Source organism: Adiantum capillus-veneris, chromosome 28 (assembly GCF_014529385.1).
Source record: "Adiantum capillus-veneris isolate H3 chromosome 28, ASM1452938v2, whole genome shotgun sequence".
Classification (NCBI taxonomy): Eukaryota; Viridiplantae; Streptophyta; class Polypodiopsida; order Polypodiales; family Pteridaceae; genus Adiantum; species Adiantum capillus-veneris.
This window is the reverse complement of record NC_140958.1, coordinates 77,083,971-77,102,336: the sequence shown is the minus strand read 5'-3', so window position 1 is coordinate 77,102,336 and position 18,366 is coordinate 77,083,971. Positions and strand designations below refer to the sequence as shown.

At 38.6% G+C, this 18,366-nt stretch overlaps 1 protein-coding gene across 2 annotated transcripts in view; it reads left to right on the top strand.

The window, feature by feature from the left end:
- LOC147420715 (uncharacterized) overlaps positions 1–2,210 on the top strand; it is a 71,925-nt gene extending 69,715 nt beyond the window's left edge. For both annotated transcript variants that reach the window (XM_086503976.1, XM_086503977.1), the window contains 3 exons: positions 61–106; positions 179–326; positions 418–2,210. In XM_086503976.1, coding sequence (XP_086360102.1) covers positions 61–106; positions 179–326; positions 418–1,865 — 1,642 coding nt within the window. In that variant the 3' untranslated portion in view covers positions 1,866–2,210. The remainder of the gene's footprint in view (positions 1–60; positions 107–178; positions 327–417) is intronic.
- Positions 2,211–18,366: the final 16,156 nt, after the last annotated feature.

Here is an 18,366-nt window from a genome sequence, read left to right as displayed (position 1 = left end):
GTTTCTCCATAAGTGGGGATTGTATTACTTTATAGTGATGCATGTTTTTTTCCATTACAGTATAAAGGATGCTATCTTCCAACTTTGTCGACATCCTGATACAGAGGTACTATTCAAAGGCTCAATATCTACTTTTGTGGGTATTTCTGGGATTCTGAAGGAAAGTGGTGACTGCTAGGTTCAAAATATGGCTCGCCATTTTGAAGGAAAATATTTTAAAAGCAGTTCACAAAAGCCCTTAAGAAGAGGTCAACGGCTGTCTTCTGATTTGTCAAAGTGGCGGTTGTTTCCAAAACAGACTCAGCAAGCAATCTCCGGAGCAGTTGGTACATGCTTGTGAGTTTGTTTTGGGAAGGGCCAAGATTGACAGCAAGTGATTTTTTACTTACAAATTTTACTGGGGTTTGTCGTTTGTAGCTGCTTCTGAAGATGAGCCTACAAGGAAGCGTAGAAGGCCAAATAGGTGGGACCAACCATCACAGGAGGTGCTTGATACGACCTTGGCAGGTGGTCTGCCACAAAGCTTTTGGCCCTTCAATGCAAACAACTTACTAGCTGGGGGTCATCAAAGCAATGGCTCAAATCAATGTATAAGGCAAATTGAGAGTGCTGCAGCAGATGAGCTTGGGGCAATGCATCCTGGCCCTCCGTCTTTCCCTGCGGTGGATAATACTGAGGCTGCTCACATAGCGACTGGTGTTGTGAGTGGCATTCCAGTGGAGCAATTAAGGACAAGCTCAACGATGGGCTACATTTCCCAGCAAGGAATCTGTATTGGCATACCTGTATCGCAATTTCAGGGTGGTGGTACTCCTGGGTTAGATTTTCCATACATGCCTCAAACTTCAACCAATATACCTAAAGCAAATCATCCTTTGGTTGGACAAACCTCACCTTTCAGGTCAAACGTGGATGCTCAGGAATCACAGCAACAGCATGAGTTGGAGATGGAATCTACGGGCAAAGTTGGTGAAGAGTTGAAAGTAACATTTGGCATTTCGCATTCCCAATTCTTCCAGCAGATGCATGGGATATTTGGTTCAGCATTTCATCCCTGGCAGCTGCAAGCTCTCATGGCACCGCATGCCTGGGGTCCGTTTATGTCTGGGGATGCAAGGATCAGAGATCTTGGTTTTGTGAATGACACTGGTAAACAATCCAATGAGTACCATGCCTCAGAGGGAACTTCTAATATTCCAGTAGAGCCAAGCGTGGCCAGAGGGTATAGGCAGGAAGCCGAGCCTCTTGCCCCAGTCCTCTCCCCTCCTCTTCACCCTCCTCCTCCTCCCCCCCCTTCACGACCTTTTACTTACCCATCACCCTCTGTGCAAGCTCCAAAGCGCATGAATACACGCCCTTACATAGGCAATAATGATCCAGAGAGAAGCAATGTGCCTTACCAGCAGTTAAAGTCCAGTTGTTGGAAACCTCAAAACTGGAACACTCCAAGGTGGCCAAAGTTTCCTGGCGGCAACAAATACAGGAACCCTGGATTTCGAAGGGAGTTCAGTCATACTCAAAGGTTTAATCGCCAAAATTTTGTTAGGCAGGGGCAAGGCCCCCCACGTTCTAATACTAAGTGGGAAGAATCCTCTTCTTGGAGACAATCAGACAAGAATTGGGGTAGCTTCCATGCTCAGGGTGTGACTCATGAAGAATCAATGGAGGTGGAGGGAGTTGGAGGATGCAATGAACCATATGGTCACTCATTCCAATATTCTGCAAATCCTAGTGGCAGTATGCCTCTGGAAAGGCCTTGGGGTTATAAAGAAGAATATCATAATGAAGATTGCAGTAATTATTCAGGGGAGTTCCCTCAAGAGAGGGTCCACAACACATCAACATCCTGGGGTGTGCATAATTGAGAGGATCATGTAATTTATTGTTCTTTTTGGCTTTTTGGACCTTTGTAGTCTCACCCTTTCCCGAGTCATACCTTAGATGTCCAAGGAGCCACCATGATTTTTTATGCAGCTAGGTCTTCTGCCAACTTGCAAAACAAAGGCTGTCGAAATTGAGCGGCATTTAATCAAGCGAAAATTAAGCTTGAAGAGGTCTGATTGTGCCATGGGTTGTACTAGGTCCTTAAAACCGGACCGAACCAATCCTCTGTTAATATTATTGATTCTTGTCATGGCAAGTAAAAGCCACTTCTGATCTAATTTCAGTTCTCGAGCGGATGTTTAATCAAATCAGTTTGAGATTTTGTACATTTCTGTACATGTTCTCTTATCGTTCATTTTTTGTTATCATTTTTACGCCCTCAGAGACTTGGCTCAGATGATATATTAGTGTCTTGAGAATTCTAGCAAATCTGAAGATGACTTACAGTCCATGCACTCTGCTTGATGGAGGTGGACATTTTTTGTGACAGTCCTGAAAGAAAAACGGCTCTAAATCTGTGCATTTACTATTTTTGATGTAGTTGATACCCTTGGTTTCTCATCTTGTTCAAGCTTGCTAGAAACCCAGGGATTTTGGGGATGTGGCTTGTGCCTCACTTGTGACATGTTGTCAAGTGGTTTCTCATCTTGGTTCTAAATCTGTGCATTTACTATGTTTGATGTAGTTGATACCCTTGGTTTCTCATCTTGTTCAAGCTTGCTAGAAACCCAGGGATTTTGGGGATGTGGCAATGTGCCTCACTTGTGACATGTTGTCAAGTCCATATGAACTGTCCACCTCAGCTTTTTGAATCTAGACAATGACGTGTTTTGAAACGAAACACCTTATAATGTCATCTCTTTCTATGCCTACATTTTGCATGCCTTTCTCTTAAATGCAAATCGTTCTCTCTTTGTCATCACGAGTCGCTCTCTCATTATGCCCTTTTAACTCTTCAAGTGGTATCAAAGCTCTATAGGGTTAGTATCTTCCAATCACATTAGTTGCTCATTAGCCTTTTTAACTCTCCTCCCTAAGTTCTTCTATGTAGTATCGCTTTGCTTGATTAGTATCGCCTTGCCTAATTACTCTGCTTATGTGACATTCTTGGAAAGATCACGAGCTACTACTTCCATAAGGCAGCTCAATTAAGCGCTTCATTAATGTGTGTGGGCATCCTCCAATAAGCTCTTCAAGTAGGCATTCACATTAGCCACTGTTTGTGCATTTAGAATAGTGCTTGATTGTAATTAATAAAAGCTCTTCTAGGTTTTTACTACTATCATAATGGCGGTGTGAACCATCATATTGGGTTGGGGATGTTATTGGCTGTTTTTGGTTCATTGAAGTGATGGAATCAACCAAATATCACAAGGAAGCTAGATAAGAACAACTTCCATGCTTGGAATCTCACAAAAATTGTTGAAATCAGGTCATTTACAAACGCCTCCGAAAAATCCCAAAGATGGATGTAGTACCAACATAGATGCAGAGAATGAACAGACTGTTACTCTCAACCCCTTATTTCATTGCTCTTGCTTGTCGATCACAGCTCCTTACCCACAAACATGATACCATGTAAAGGGATAGAGTAGGAGAGCTTGAGCCCTCACAAGTACACACACCAACATAGCAGACAACACAAAGATGGAGGGTGTACGTTGTTGCTTCTTCTTTACTATTCAAAATGATAGGTTAGGTCCACATAGCATAAGGAGAAAATATAACATAATGAAATGGCCATGCACAACATTCGATGTGAAACCATTGGTGATTGAGTTAGCAGGATAAGGGTCATCATTGTCGATAGGTAGACTATATCTGTTAACTCTAGTTATAGTATCATTGGCAATTATCATCGCTTCCACTACGTCGTGCAAATGATAGCGAGAAGTTATCCAAGAAAATCATGAGTTGAGCCTCATATCTCAACATCCCTTTTATAGCCAATGATGCTTTGAATCAAGGAGTCATTGGGCCCTTGCAAAGGATGCTTTGAATCAAGGAGTCATTGAGCCCTTGCAAAGATGCTCGTCTTTTAAAAACTTAAATGCACAATATAAGATGTCTTTTGATTAAGACCAAAGATATTTGAAAGAGGTATACAAAAAAATTAATTGAAGTTTTTTGGATACTGACACAATCGATTACATATGAAAACAATTAAGAGGTATTTCTAGTGGCTTCAAAAAAATTAAAAGGTATTCCTAATCCAAAGATTCCTTCAACAACAACAAAAACAATGCGCTAGTCTATAGCAAACAACGAGCAATGACAAAGCATGGAGATTTGCAATAGTATCAGGTGGACGTGAGAAGGACGGATACAACATTGAGAGAGAGAGAGAGAGAGAGAGAGAGAGAGAGAGAGAGAGAGAGAGAGGACGCTTTAAAGATAAGAAAACGCTAAAAGGAAAATAAAGGAGAAGAGAAACATAAATATACCAATGTAAAGCCAACCACCTATTTATATGGACACAAAAGGTCTTTTGACTTTCCACCTTCATGTCTTTTGACTTTTCACCTTCATTTGTCTTCATTTCCTAAACTCACCCTTCACTTATGCACTCCGTATATTTTTTTGAGAAGGGTCTTTAATCGATTACATATGAAAACAACTGACAACTTTTTGTGTCAAAATGAATACTATATTACGAGATTCATTAAAAGTGATAAGTTCAAAAATTCTCCAACATCTAAATCTTTTTTCTCACATCTTCTACAAGCCCAATAAGTTCTTTAAATGCGTGTCTTTCTCAATTTTATAGACCTATGAAAATAGATGATGAGCATTTTATAAATGCCTAGTATAAAACAAAAAATTATATATTCAAAACATTGAATGGAATTTTGGTCCTTCAAAGCTAATTATAAAAAAAAGATGTGGTTTCAGTGCAAAGCTATGATCCATCGCGATTTTATATGTTAAATTCAAGAAAATACATATTTTTTTGGGGTCCACAATTGCATAAATTTTATAACTTGTCGCATATTGAAATTTTGTCACGCATAATTTTTCATGAATATATCTATCACCAAAAACCACGTTAATGAGAATATAGATTCTTAGAATCCGTCTTGGTGAGGAATATGCTATGATTTGTTGACTAACAAAATGTTTCAAAGTTCTTTCCATTTTATAGATAATGTTGCTCATGCTAAAAAGGAGATTAATTCGCCGTCCTTGAGGGGCATTAGGTATGAAATCTTCATAGTTGATACTGTCCAAGAATCGTGTAGGATAGAGATTGGTCAATCACCACCCGACAGTTTTGAATATATAGGCTCATCCTATATGCAGCCCCTTTCCTAGAAGCTCATCACAAGATCCTTGTCCTGACACTACCTTTAGTGTCTGAAATGCCCTCAACGGATTATCTAAGACTCAATTTTAGATGCACATTGGATTTTAATCAGATCCATAAAAAAAGGAGCACTTAGTTGTCCTGTTTTGGTACTTAACTAGTGTTAAGTAACCCGATAAATAAGGGAGCCTTTCTAAATGACAAAAAGAGAATGATTACCATAGCTTGAGAGTTTTGTGAAAAATTGAGCCTCTTATATAGGCATAGAAGGAGGCAACATCATGTGATATCTTGTCACCATGGAATAGGTCATCATTGTTAGGTAGACACTTGACATGGTCTATCATATATTCTTGCAAACATGGCAATCCTACATGGCTATGGTAGATTTACACCATAAGTGAAGCTCGACCCCCAATAATTACGCTGTAGGGGCAAGTATAGATTTTCAAAAGACCAAACCTTGGTGTTCTTGCATGCAGATGCCCTCTAACACCACAATAAAATTTTGAAACATGCTTGATATAGAAATCTGGCTATAACTGCTTACTCCAAAGGACTCTAAAAAAACTCAAACCACACATTGATCATTCAAAATGACCAATTTCTTGACGGGTAAAGGTTTTTGGGAGTACATTGAAGTCGAGCAAGAAGGTGCACCAACATTTCTTGAAGAGAATTCTACTCCTCAACAGGTGAAAGTCTTCAATGACCAAAGTCAAGGAGCATAGAAGATTATGTTTTGTTTATCTGTTAGTGTGCAGGATACATACAAGATATCAATTATGACAAGGAGGCTTGGAACAATTTAGCCTCATCGAATTTCACCAATAGTGAGGGAAGAGTGTTGCACTTGAAGAAGACAAAGCTAAATACTCTACAAAAAATTATTACATTAACAACAAAAAGATAAAAGTATGCTTGGAAGAACCTTAGAGATTCATACTTGGGAGAACAATCCAACTATTATAGGCCTTGTGTCTATGCTAATTGTGGAAGAGAAGAACATAATGTTGACAAGATCACATTCAACATGACTGTTTATAAAGAAGGTAGCTAAACAATTATGCTATTACTAGTAGGGGTGTAAATGAGCCAAAGAGGTAGTTTGCTATGCAACACATGATGAACACTTTGTTTGGAATTGTATTTGAATATGTGTGGTACATGGATTTGGTGCATCAAACCACATGACAAGACACGGTGAATGTTTTAGGTCTTGCAAGCTTTGGAGAGTCTTGGCTATATTGAAACAAAGGATGATACTGATGCCCTACCTAGCTTACATGCAAAGGATGATACCGATGCCCTACCGTGCTTACATGCAATGTGCCATTGCCCTTGATAGTTGGAAAATTTACAAACTTATGGCATTGCCTATGGAAATAGGTTTCAAGCTTAGTTTTAATTATATTGGAGATAACCTTCATGACTCTTTGTATACTAATAGACTATTGGATGCCTTAATAGTAAAGGCCTTGTGAAGAGGTCTCACTTGTTACACACGAGAAGAAAAAGCTCTCTCTCTCTCTCTCTCTCTCTCTCTCTCTATCTACTACTACTACTACTACTACTACTACTACTACTACTACTACTACTACTACTACTACTACTACTACTACTACTACTACTACTACTACTACTACTCTTCTTCTCCTTTCACGGTGATCGCACCCTTTATCAACCTCGTAGTGTAAACCTCTACATAGCTCTCATCATGCTATCTTTGCGGAAATGCAAGAGGCCTTTTGCCAACTTGAACTACTCTTTGATTGTGATAAGGAGCTCTTCAAACTCTATAGCCATTGTGTCTTTTTCTCTCTACTTACGTTATCATTCCATGCATGGAAACTGTGCTCTTGATTGGTGCTTTTATGTGTATATAGGCATGTATGGACTTGTTGGAACTTTAGGATGTTGTTTCATGATTTTCTAATCATGTTTACCATGTTTATGTATGTATACGCTCACATAGACACATAAAAAGCATCCCCTTCTTTTACATCATGTATGCAATAGGAAAATGTTTTGATCGTCTCTCTCAAACCCCTATGAATCAAGTTGACCGTATAAATTGAGTATTAATCATATTGTTTAGTGAATTTTCTCTTTTATGGTTCATGTCAAATTTTTTTTTTGTGAAGAGTTATGGTTAAGTGATGGTCAAAACTTTGGACCTTCAGCTCCTTGGAGAGCTTACATATCTACTCCTGATGGAGGAGCCCACTTAGCCAAGTCAAGATCTTCATTCGTGTCATAAAGTCTAATATCTAACCAAACCAAATGATTTTCTCATATTAAAATGATCATTTAATGTGGGAGAATAAATGGGAACAGGGGTTAGAATATAGACATGTGCTTATGGATCTATCTAAACACGGGGCCAACGTTAAAGGGTCCAAATGAGAGATGGTCTGTCAAAGAGCAAGGCTAGCTAATGGAGCTTAAAGACCTTAGTGTTAGCTTCATTAAAGACCTCCAAAGGTTAGTGTTAAAAGTCCTTTGACCTTAGGAAAGCTAGGGATATGCTTGAGGCGGGAACCTGGCCCAAGCTTGAGGTGCTTGTCGTGCTTGCTGACTAAGGTGCTTGAGGTGCTTAATGATGAAGGTGCTAAGGTGCTCCATGACTAAGGTGCTTAAGGGGTTCAAGGTGTTCCCAAAAGTCAACAAGATCCCTACTCAAGTGGGGCGAGCCCTCATTGCAGGACCATGACAGAGAACACACACAACCTCACACAAGGCAAGCTTGGTCAAAAGAAGCAACAAGGACACTTGTCAAGTTCCTCTCCATGTTGCCCTCATGGTGTGCCTAAAGCCTATTGGTTGGCCTCTCAAGGGGTCCAATGATAATTTAGCAAATTTAATTAATAGTTTATGTATTTATCAAGTCCTCTCTCTCAAAGGGGAAAGGGGGACACTTGTCCCAAGACTAGCATGGTTGCTTGATACGCGCTCTGCATGTAATTGGCTAGGCTTGAAGGGATCCAATGACCTTCCACTATGAGCTAGAAGAGGGGGTCGAACCAAGCAAGGAGGGGGACCTACTTGCAGGGTATACTCTCCCCCACACACACACTCTCATCGTGTGAGGTGCAAAGTGCAAGAGCTCCATCTCCTTCTCCAAGCTTGTTGAGAATTTCAGAGCCTACACCAACACTCTTGGCTATGGAATGGAAATCCAACCAAGAGCCATGCTCCAATGCTTAAGCTTGCCATATTCTTCATCACCATTATTATGCTATTATGCTATGCTATGCAAGAAGAGTGATGATAAGTGAGGAATTATCTCTTTCTCGTATGTTACTTCTTTTTCCTCTTCCCTACCCTCATTCCCCGCTAGCTCTCTCCACCTTCAAAGGTCTTTGAGGCCTTGGGACTGAGGCCGGGGATGGTTAATGTTTTTTACAAGATTATGTTATGCTCGTGCTGCATGAAGCTTTCCATCTTCATTGCATCACCTAGGTCACAAGGTACATAAAGATTGTATTGTACCAAGTCTCTCTTGATGGGAGAATCTATAATACAAAAGCCTATTGGAGGGGGGACCGGATCCACATAAATCCGGTCCTCAAACAACTGTTGTCATGTTCTCTAATTCTCTCTCTTGCAAAAGTATTGTTCATGCCAAGTCAATTAAGTATAATGTTTTATGTTGCTACCGCTATCTCAGTTCACCCTCTATGTTCTGAAAGTAGTCACATGAAAATGCTCATTCTAGTTCTCTTAATTCTGCTATTCTCAAAGTTCATAGGCCATTTCCATTACAATTCGACATGCTAAAAAGTGTATTTAAACAATTGTTATTACATCATGGGTGTGAGTTATTAATTGATTTGGGTACGAGATTGCCTACACATAGGGGTGTGAGTTATTAATTGATTTGGGTACGAGATTGCCTACACATAGGGGTGCTACCAAAGAGGGGTACCAAATGGAGTCATGGGTGTGAGTTAGTAACTGCTTTGGGTACGGGATTGCCTACACATGTAGGGGGGCTACCAAAAAGGGGCACCAAATGGAGTTATGGTTTTGATGTGAAGTTCATATACATTTTATTTATTTTTGGTCCAAATCCAATCTCTCTCTGCTCATTAGTGATGTCTTCTCCTTCCAGAATTCCATCTCTGATATGTTTAGATAACCATCAAAGAATGAATGGAGGTTCAGTATTGGTAGATTTGCGAGCTCTTTGATTTTTTTGTGAGTAACTTCTTGGTACTTTTCGATAAATTTTTCCATACACTATGAGTTGTAAATAACAAACATGGATATGTACAAGCATGCGGTAGCTGTGAGCTTGCAAGGGATGCCCTTGCCACATAACACCTCATCTGACAATGTAGGAGACTCTTCCATTGTCCATCTCTGAGGAGCAGCTATGTCACCACACTCAAGGTACTCTGAAAGGTAATACATGCACTCTCCAAGCACCCATCCTTTGGCCATTGAACCCTCTGGTCGTGCTCTTTGGTGAAAAAGCCCCTTTAAAGCTCTCATATGCAATCTCTATCTCATCCACGAGATGAATGGGCACATGGACTTAGATATCGAAAAAGGATGGGTAACTCTTTCTCTGCCAAACAAAGGAGCTCAATGCATTCCCTTTTCTTTTGCGGTATTGACCTTGTATCAATCTCCTTAGACGTGACCCATCTATAAAAAAATAGAAGAACAATGTGAAAAATGTTTATTAAAAGGACATATACAAACATCCACAAGCTATACACATACCTTGCTAGCTTCCCTAAATGATAGATAACATCTTGGATACCACTCGTTAAGAAACCATCAATAACAAGGGGGAGAACATGCTACATATATCAATTTACAATCAAATTAGTATGTCTTGGTTGCAGGAAAGAGTTGTTACGATTAAAAAAATATTGGGTTACCTCGATGAAGTTATGCCAATCATGTGTTTTCAAGTTCAAAAGACTCGTGCCATCCACATTGAATATATTCTTCAATGAGACACTATATCCCATAGGCGTGCGGATAGATCATATTCTTTGATTAATTGTGTCAATCTCTTTGGAGGTAAGCACCCATGGTGCACGTGCATATTCTTTTTGACCCGTCTCTTCATCAACATGGGGCCACAAGTTGCGTTTGTAATTTTGATCTTTCAAGTCTTTTCGAGCTACTTCTGTGTCCTTCAAACCAATAATATGTTTCTGCAAAGAGTGGCCTATATATTTGAATATATGTATATGATCAAGAAGATGAGCGATCTTCAAATCCTTCCAATACTCCAAAGAAAACCATACAAAGAAAGAGGGAGTTAGTCCTCGAGATCATTCATCATCTCCATCGCTTGTAAGCTCTGACTCTGGATCGATAACGAGTCCTCCGGTCCATTTTAGATACATATCTCCTGGTGTCATCGGTTCTGGACATCGTGCACTTTTAACCTTTCCATTGAAACGTCTAGTTTGTGTGCTTCTACATAGAAAATGATCTTCGAGTAAGAATCGTCTGTGTTGAAGATATATATTTTTATTGAGTTGCTTACTATATGTAAATTTCAACCAATCGTCGCATGATGGACAAGCTTTATAACCTTCGATTGAGCATTCTACATCCGTAGTGGATAATTTAGTATGATAATAAAAAAAGAATGAAATGAAAAGGCATCTGTATGTATTACTTAAGATGAAATCGTATCGACATAGAATCCATAGTTGGGAAAGTTGTGTATAGTCCATGCTAAAATTCCTTGCACTCTGAATGTCCTTTCATTTTTTGGTTTTGAGAGATCAAGCACGTCTATGCCTCTCTAGAACTCTTGGAGGTCGTCAATTAGAGGTGCCAAGTATACACTAATGTTTTTAACTTGACGTTTTCCTGGAATTATGAGAGACAAAAGTAAATGCTCTTTTTTAAAACAAATAAAAAGTGACAGATTGTAGTTAACTAGAACTACTGGCCACGTAGACCTACTTGAGCACATGGAGGTTGGATTCAATCCATCTAAACCAACACCCGTCTTAATGTGTTGTGGTTCTATTTAGAACACAGTCCGTTTTGTATTGATATGTTTGAAAGCAAGGCAATCCAAGGGAATTCTCAAAATCCCAAATTTGTCGCTAGAGCCATTTTTTCTCCCGAGACATTTCGTAGAGCAACAAGCAGCGATGGAGCAGAGCCTTTGTCGCCCATCCCCTCTTTCCCTTTTGGTGTTTCTACATCCTCGCACCACCCATCCCCCTCTTCCCCTTTAGTGTCCCCCTCTTTCGAACGAGGGCTGCTAGGTACACACACACACACACACACACACACACACACACACACACACACACACACACACACACACACACACACACACACACACACACACACACACACACACACACACACACACACACACACACACACACACACACACACACACACAGAGAGAGAGAGAGAGAGAGAGAGAGAGAGAGAGAGAGAGAGAGAGAGAGAGAGAGAGAGAAATGAAACGAAATGAAATGATATATTAACATCTTCAAAAGGCATTAATGACCTATGAGACTAATCTGTTACAAACCGGTGAATTTGATACCATGCTTCTTGAGTACAAAAAAAGAGATACTAAATTGAATCTAGAAGTGTTACTAGTTGGAACTATGTGGGATATGTGTACTCACTGATACAATGGGTGCCGAATACAAGAGAGATCTCTGCTCAGTCTTGGGTGTCTTGATCTCCCTAGCTCCAACTCCAATACAATGAGAGTACCACGGGTGTGAGTGTGAGTGTGAGTGTGAGTGTGAGCTGAGCTTTGTAGTGGTGGTTGCTTCTCTATCTCTCCAGTGTCTGGTGTGAAGAAATCATTAATCTGTCTCTGGGACTGTCTCTCTCCAGATCTCCTGAGTAAACTATCTCTGTGTCCGTGTAACTCAAGTAGATACAGATTAAGACATCTTTGGTCCTGATAGCTCATGACTCTGGAGAAGGGTCTGAAGCCTTCTCTAAATAATGGTGGAAGCAAGCACTATATCAATAATACAATGTGCACTGACGTATATAATGCATATATAATGTAAGGCATAGGTGACACCAAACTGATACAATCTTGGTGGATCTAATCCAATGTCTGGGTACAAAAATAAAAATAAAATAAAAGTAAATGAAGTAAAATGAAAGACTAAGATTATCATCATCAATGCTTGGCATTTGGCGTTGTCTGAGAAAGTATTGCATGGGACGTTGAAGAGCTTGTCAATGTCCACCTATGTAAAAAGTCTCACTGGGCGTCTCCCATGTCATGCTAGAATAGTCTTGATCCTGTGATGGATCCTCGGTGAATGCCGTGGCTACCCTAGTAGATGTGGGAATCTAGCTCTCCCAAGCTCAATGGCTCTGTCAATCAATATACATCTGGTATAGGTGGGCTCTGAAGTTTGCTGTGAACCATGCTCATCTGGCTGTCAAGCCTTTTCTCTAAAATGATCTCCCTCTAGGAATTTCTCCCTCTTTCTGATCTCCTCAAGAGACTCTCTCCGTGTCTGCGCAGCTCTAGCAAAAAAATCCCGAGGCATCTTTGATCTTGATATCTCATGACTCTAGCCAACGATCTAAATCCCTCTCTAAATAGACAATAAAAGCGGCTTTCATAGTATACCGGACAATGAAAATTTTGAGGTGATTATTTATCTCTTGGTCCACATTTTGTCTTCTAACCATCGCTTCAAATTAGGAGTGGAGATGAATATAAAAAATCCCACCAAAATGCCTATTTTTCTTCATAAAAAAGTATTTAGTGGCCCCCCTTTTGTTGAATTTGCATATGGCTCCAAAGGTGAGCCCCTCCTTGCATACGAGCATGACCTAATTGATTCTTAGAAGTTTAAAAAGATACATGGTTTTGGATTATGCATAAATGTAATATATGGATATGATGAAAAAATAGGCTAGTATATATAAACAATTCATGGAATCTAAAATGTGAGAGCTATATATATAAAGTTAAATATATGAAAATATAGGGACTCAAATGAGGAGGGTCCTCATTTGTTTTTATTGATGTATATTTATTTACAAGAGATAAACAAAAATACTTGTAGAAAATAGGAATTTAGTGAAAGGCAATGACTAATGGTGAAAGGTATTTTTTTGAGGTTTTCCTTGGAGTGGATTCACACCAAAAATTAGAGAAGCTTGCATGAAATGATTTTTTATAGAATATATAGTAAGAAACATCCTGGTAATGGTGAGTAAATATACATACCATACTTAGGTAAATAACGCACACCTAGATAGAATATTTAAATAAATATCAAAATAATTATAATAAAGAATCCCTATATTTAGGCCCTATATACAATGAAATATTTACACACAAATGGGTCATAATATATTTTTGTTTTTGTTTTTATTCATTTATTTGACTCAACTAGCCTAGTGACTAGTTAGTTGAGGGTTTTAAGACGATATGGAGAAAGTCCCCTAACTCACATACGCCTATGTACAATGAAATGGTAGGGATAGCCATAATGTTTAGGTGATTTTGGTAGGGTGAGGTAGCTCACTATGGAAATTTTAAATAGCCAAAAAACGGCTATCATTAGCCCTCCCCGAGGATGATGGTATATTCATATACCATCATAAAGCATTTTTTCCAAAGAGAGTGCTTCTGAGTCCTTGACAAGATTTTCATTGTTTGGGCCCTTGGCATTTTGGTTCGAGTTACACTCATGCTTCATGCAATAAAACTTACATGAGAAAGCTGCCTTTTGACAGATCTTCGGTAGATCCTTTGATAGAAGGCAACTCAAATAGGGCTTTAGGCGATACCCATTTACCTTCCTGGAGTGCTCTTTACTTTTCAAGTCCATAAGCTGATAGTAACTTGAGTTGAAAGCCTTATTGACTGTGTATGGCCCCTGCCACCTAGTTTCAAACTTGGCATCAAAACGATTATCAAGTCGATTGTCATACCTTAGCACAAGATCTCCTTCCTAGATATCTACCTTTGTCCTTTAGTTTCTTGTTGAGCTTTTCTTTTGCTTGTATAGCTTTCCTCTTGTAGCACTCATAAGATGATTCTCTTTTCCACACAAGATCCACTAGTGTAAGAAGTTGATCCATCCATACCTCTTGATCATCTTGTGCACCTCCGCCATGAAGCCGTATCGTTGGGATGTTGAGCTCGATAGGCTGCAAAGCCTCTTGACCATACACCAAGTGAAATGGCGTGAACTCTATTGCCTCCCTATATGTGGTTCAATATGCCCACAAGGCACCATCCAAGAAGTCATCCCATAACTTTGTCTTGTTTTGCACCATCTTTCTAATGATGCCTGCAATGACACCATTAGCCTTCTCCACCAAACCGTTTGACTGTGAGTAGTAGGGTGTGCTATGATGATGTAGAATGTGAAGCTCTTCACAAACTTCTATGAGTAAACCCTTCTTGAACCCTGGACCATTATCAGATACAATCTCCAGAGGTGTGCCAATCTACAACAAATATTAGTGTATCAATCTCCAGAGGTGGACCCATAGCATCAATGCCCCATTTTTCAAAGGTTCCATTTGCAAGCACTATTTGCCTCGAAAGTCTGGGCCTTGAATAGCCTAATGTGCAATCCACCGTGATTTGTGTCCCTGTTCGTCCAACTGAAGCTCAATTTGCAATGCAATAAATTGCACTTGCTCGTTTCTGGCTGTCGGTATGATCAATTCTAGCTCCTTGATTAAATCAAGGCAACTCTTTCAAAAATTGGCTAGAACAATGATATTCTTGGCCAAAATAATATTTCAGTCCCAATTCCTAAGGGTTTTCCCTAATTCTAGGTCCAAATTTGAAACTCTCACAAGTTTTACAACCATCACTTGCTAATTTTTACCCAAAATCTGCTATTTTCAGCCCTGAGTCGCAATTTCCACACGTTAACAATGCCCTAGTGGCCAAATTTTCACAATTTTGTGTGAATGTATCCTAGCCGGTCAGCTCTCTACATATTTTGATTTCTTAGCTACACGGTTCATTTTTTGCTTGATTTTGACAAATTTTGAATTTTTTCTGTCGTTCACTGCTTTGAGTTGGTCTCTTTTCTTGCTTTTTGTGGGTGTTCTTCTGCTGATCTGGTTCACTTCTTCTCGGTTTTTTCCTAGATGCTCTACTTGACTTGTGATGTGTGATTCTCTCAGCTTTCCTTTTTGCTTTTTATTTTTGTTTGTTTGTTTTTTTTTTCCTTTTTTATTTTCCGACACCTCTCCCCTTATTTCTTTTTTTTCGGGTGAAATTTTTGTTTTTCTAAAATTTTTGGTATTTTATGAATATTTACAAATTTATAATGAACTTTTTTATTTTTTTTCTAATTTTTTTTGAGTGAAATTAAGTATAAAAAAGGTGCATTTTTTTTCATTTTGGTGACCTATCATCAATGTTTCCATGTGCACACCCTTTATTATCTTTAGAAATGCTTCCACTTTACACACTCTGATTCTTTACTTTCATGTTCAAGCACAAAAACCATCAAAAGCATTAAAAAATGTCTTTCTAAGACAATCTGGAATACACATGCTGGTTGAAAGCAAGGGATGGTGGTACCAAATTGGTTGTCCTTGATAGTACCTTTGAAAAATCTTTGTAATGCAATTTATCAAAGTCCCAAAAGAAATCACTTATCATATTGTATATCATTAGATACATCTCGGAAAGAAGAACATTAAAAAAAAGCTCTGACAAGTTTTGACACAAACTAAAATTTTTTTTATTGGTCCTCACTTTTTCATTAGTACCAATAAGGTGGAAAAAATTTATTCCTTTTCTTGTACCACCAAACCCTGCTTTCAGCCACCTATGAAGTTCAAAAACTGCACGGATGAAAAAAATAGCCTCCACAATGTGGCCTTCTGTATGGCAACCTATCAAGTTGGCATCAAATTGGAAATGTACACCTATATTTGGACCTAAGCTTGGAATTTATTACATTTGTTGAGTGAAATTTAGCAATTTGGAGCCAACATGGTAACCCAAAATGAGTGTGATTTTGGTAAGATAAAAAATCACTTCCGCCTTTGTGTGGTTTGCTATATAGGGTATTAGGTTTCCCAAAACTCAAGTAAGAAGAGTTACATAGTGATAACTCCATAAACACACTCAAAATTGCCTTTGATTACAAAGACACTTCCAAAATATTCATCAAAATGTGAACTTTACTAGTAAATCAGCAAATAGATTTTATTGTAAATGGAACATTCAAAGTCAAATTAGCCCTTTTCAAGCTGTACAACTTTGTAGAAGAAGTCAAAGCTAATTTGTGATAGGATTAATAGAGACCATTAGGAATTTTGCAAACTTTTACTAGTATTTTTTATACTATTATGCTATGGAGCTTCTTCTTTTCAAGCTCATAATAAAAGCCCCATGAATTTCACTCATTTTTTTTGCAACATAATTGCATTGGTTGTTTATTGATGCTTTGAAGAAGAGGAGAATGACATATGATTATCAAGGAAGCTACTATTGGTTGTTTATTAATGCTTTGAAGAAGAGGAGAATGACATATGATTATCAAGGAAGCTACTAAGTTGACAGCTTGGTCATGTGGAGATCTTAGCCTCCATGGTCCTATGTATACTCAAGATTCTCTTTGTTGTAAAGAGCTCCAAGAATATCAGTAATGTAAAGTCGCTTGAGAGGGAGTCCACTTTATGAAACTTGGCCCTCAATTTTGTGTTGTCTCATGTCTTTTTCTTAATTTTGGTTATAAGCATGCTAGTAGTTTATGTGTGGAGATAGTGCTTGGTTATGCACCCCAAAACGTAATCTATGCTAAGGAAAATCTATGCCTAAAGTGAGCTAAAACTAATTAAGGTTTCAACCAAAGCATAAATATGTTTTAGAGAAATACCGAGCTCCATTTAGCTTATCAAATAGCTCATCCACCCTTGGGAGGATACTTGTTTTTAATAGTCACCACATTTAAAGCATGGTAACCTTCACACATGCATAGATCCATCTTTCTTCTTGATTAGTTAAATTGGTGCCACCCATGGCAAAGGACTTGGTCAGATGAAACCATGGCTTAAGTAGTCAACAACTTTCCATTCTACTTAAATGTATTTTGTGTGACTAATTCTATAAGGAGGCATACTTATAGGTTTACTACCATGTTGCATCAAATGTTTTGCTAGTAACCTTGAGTGTTGCCTTGAGGAAGTTCCTTCATTAATAGAAACATTTCCATTACTTCTCAAAGTAAAATCCAATAGATCATGATGCAATAATTAATATAAAAATACTTTTTGTATTTCATTGTCGTCATACAACTTTGGAAATTCTATTGAACATACCAACAAAGATTGAGGTACATTTTATTGTTCTAGTAGCAATTGAATGGAATCATGCTCATAGCTCTTAGATAAAGAAGGAACTAAACTACGTAGCCACACTTTACTAAGGGCCACATATGCACGACTCATGTTCATCACTTGAAAATCTAAGTGCATAAGATCCTCTTGAATTTCCACAGGGAGATTCTTCACCTTTGTATCCCACACCTTCTTGAACATTCCAATCATGAGAGCACAACATAGCAATGTGAGCTTGGAGTCTATGGAAGTTGAAGCTTCGTAGACAACTAGTAATCCAAAAGGTTGTGCATGGCACCATCATCAATTAGTATACACACTTGTGTACCATGAATAGGCACAAGTTCATGAGGTTTGAAGGAAGGTTTCCACAAAGTAGTATTCAAGAAACACTTATGAGGATCCTCCGTGTTAGGAAATTCCCTGTGAGAATACTTGGAAGAAGAAGATAAGAGTAGTAACTACACCATATTCAAAGTCTTTTCTTCCCATTCTCCTTATCCTTGTCATCTTGGGATATCCCATGTGGAAAATCCTTCTTTTCATGCTTGCCAAGGAAATTGAAGCCAAGATTATCTTTCTTGGGTCCTTAGACACTTGAATTCTTGAAGGATTCTCTTGGAGGAGTAAAAGATTTTCTTGTCTTGCTAGTTACAAGTGACACTATGCAGATGCTTGTGCAAGTGTCTCATTTTTTGCTCTCTTGCTATGCACAATGTCATCATGGATTTGTACATTCTAAATAGCTTCAATGAAAATTTTACTCTAGATTAAGTCCATGGATAAATCCCGGCACCTTATGAAACTCAATCCAATCTCTTGATAATTGGCAATGTACTAAACGTAAGATTTTCCATCACATATATATTCTA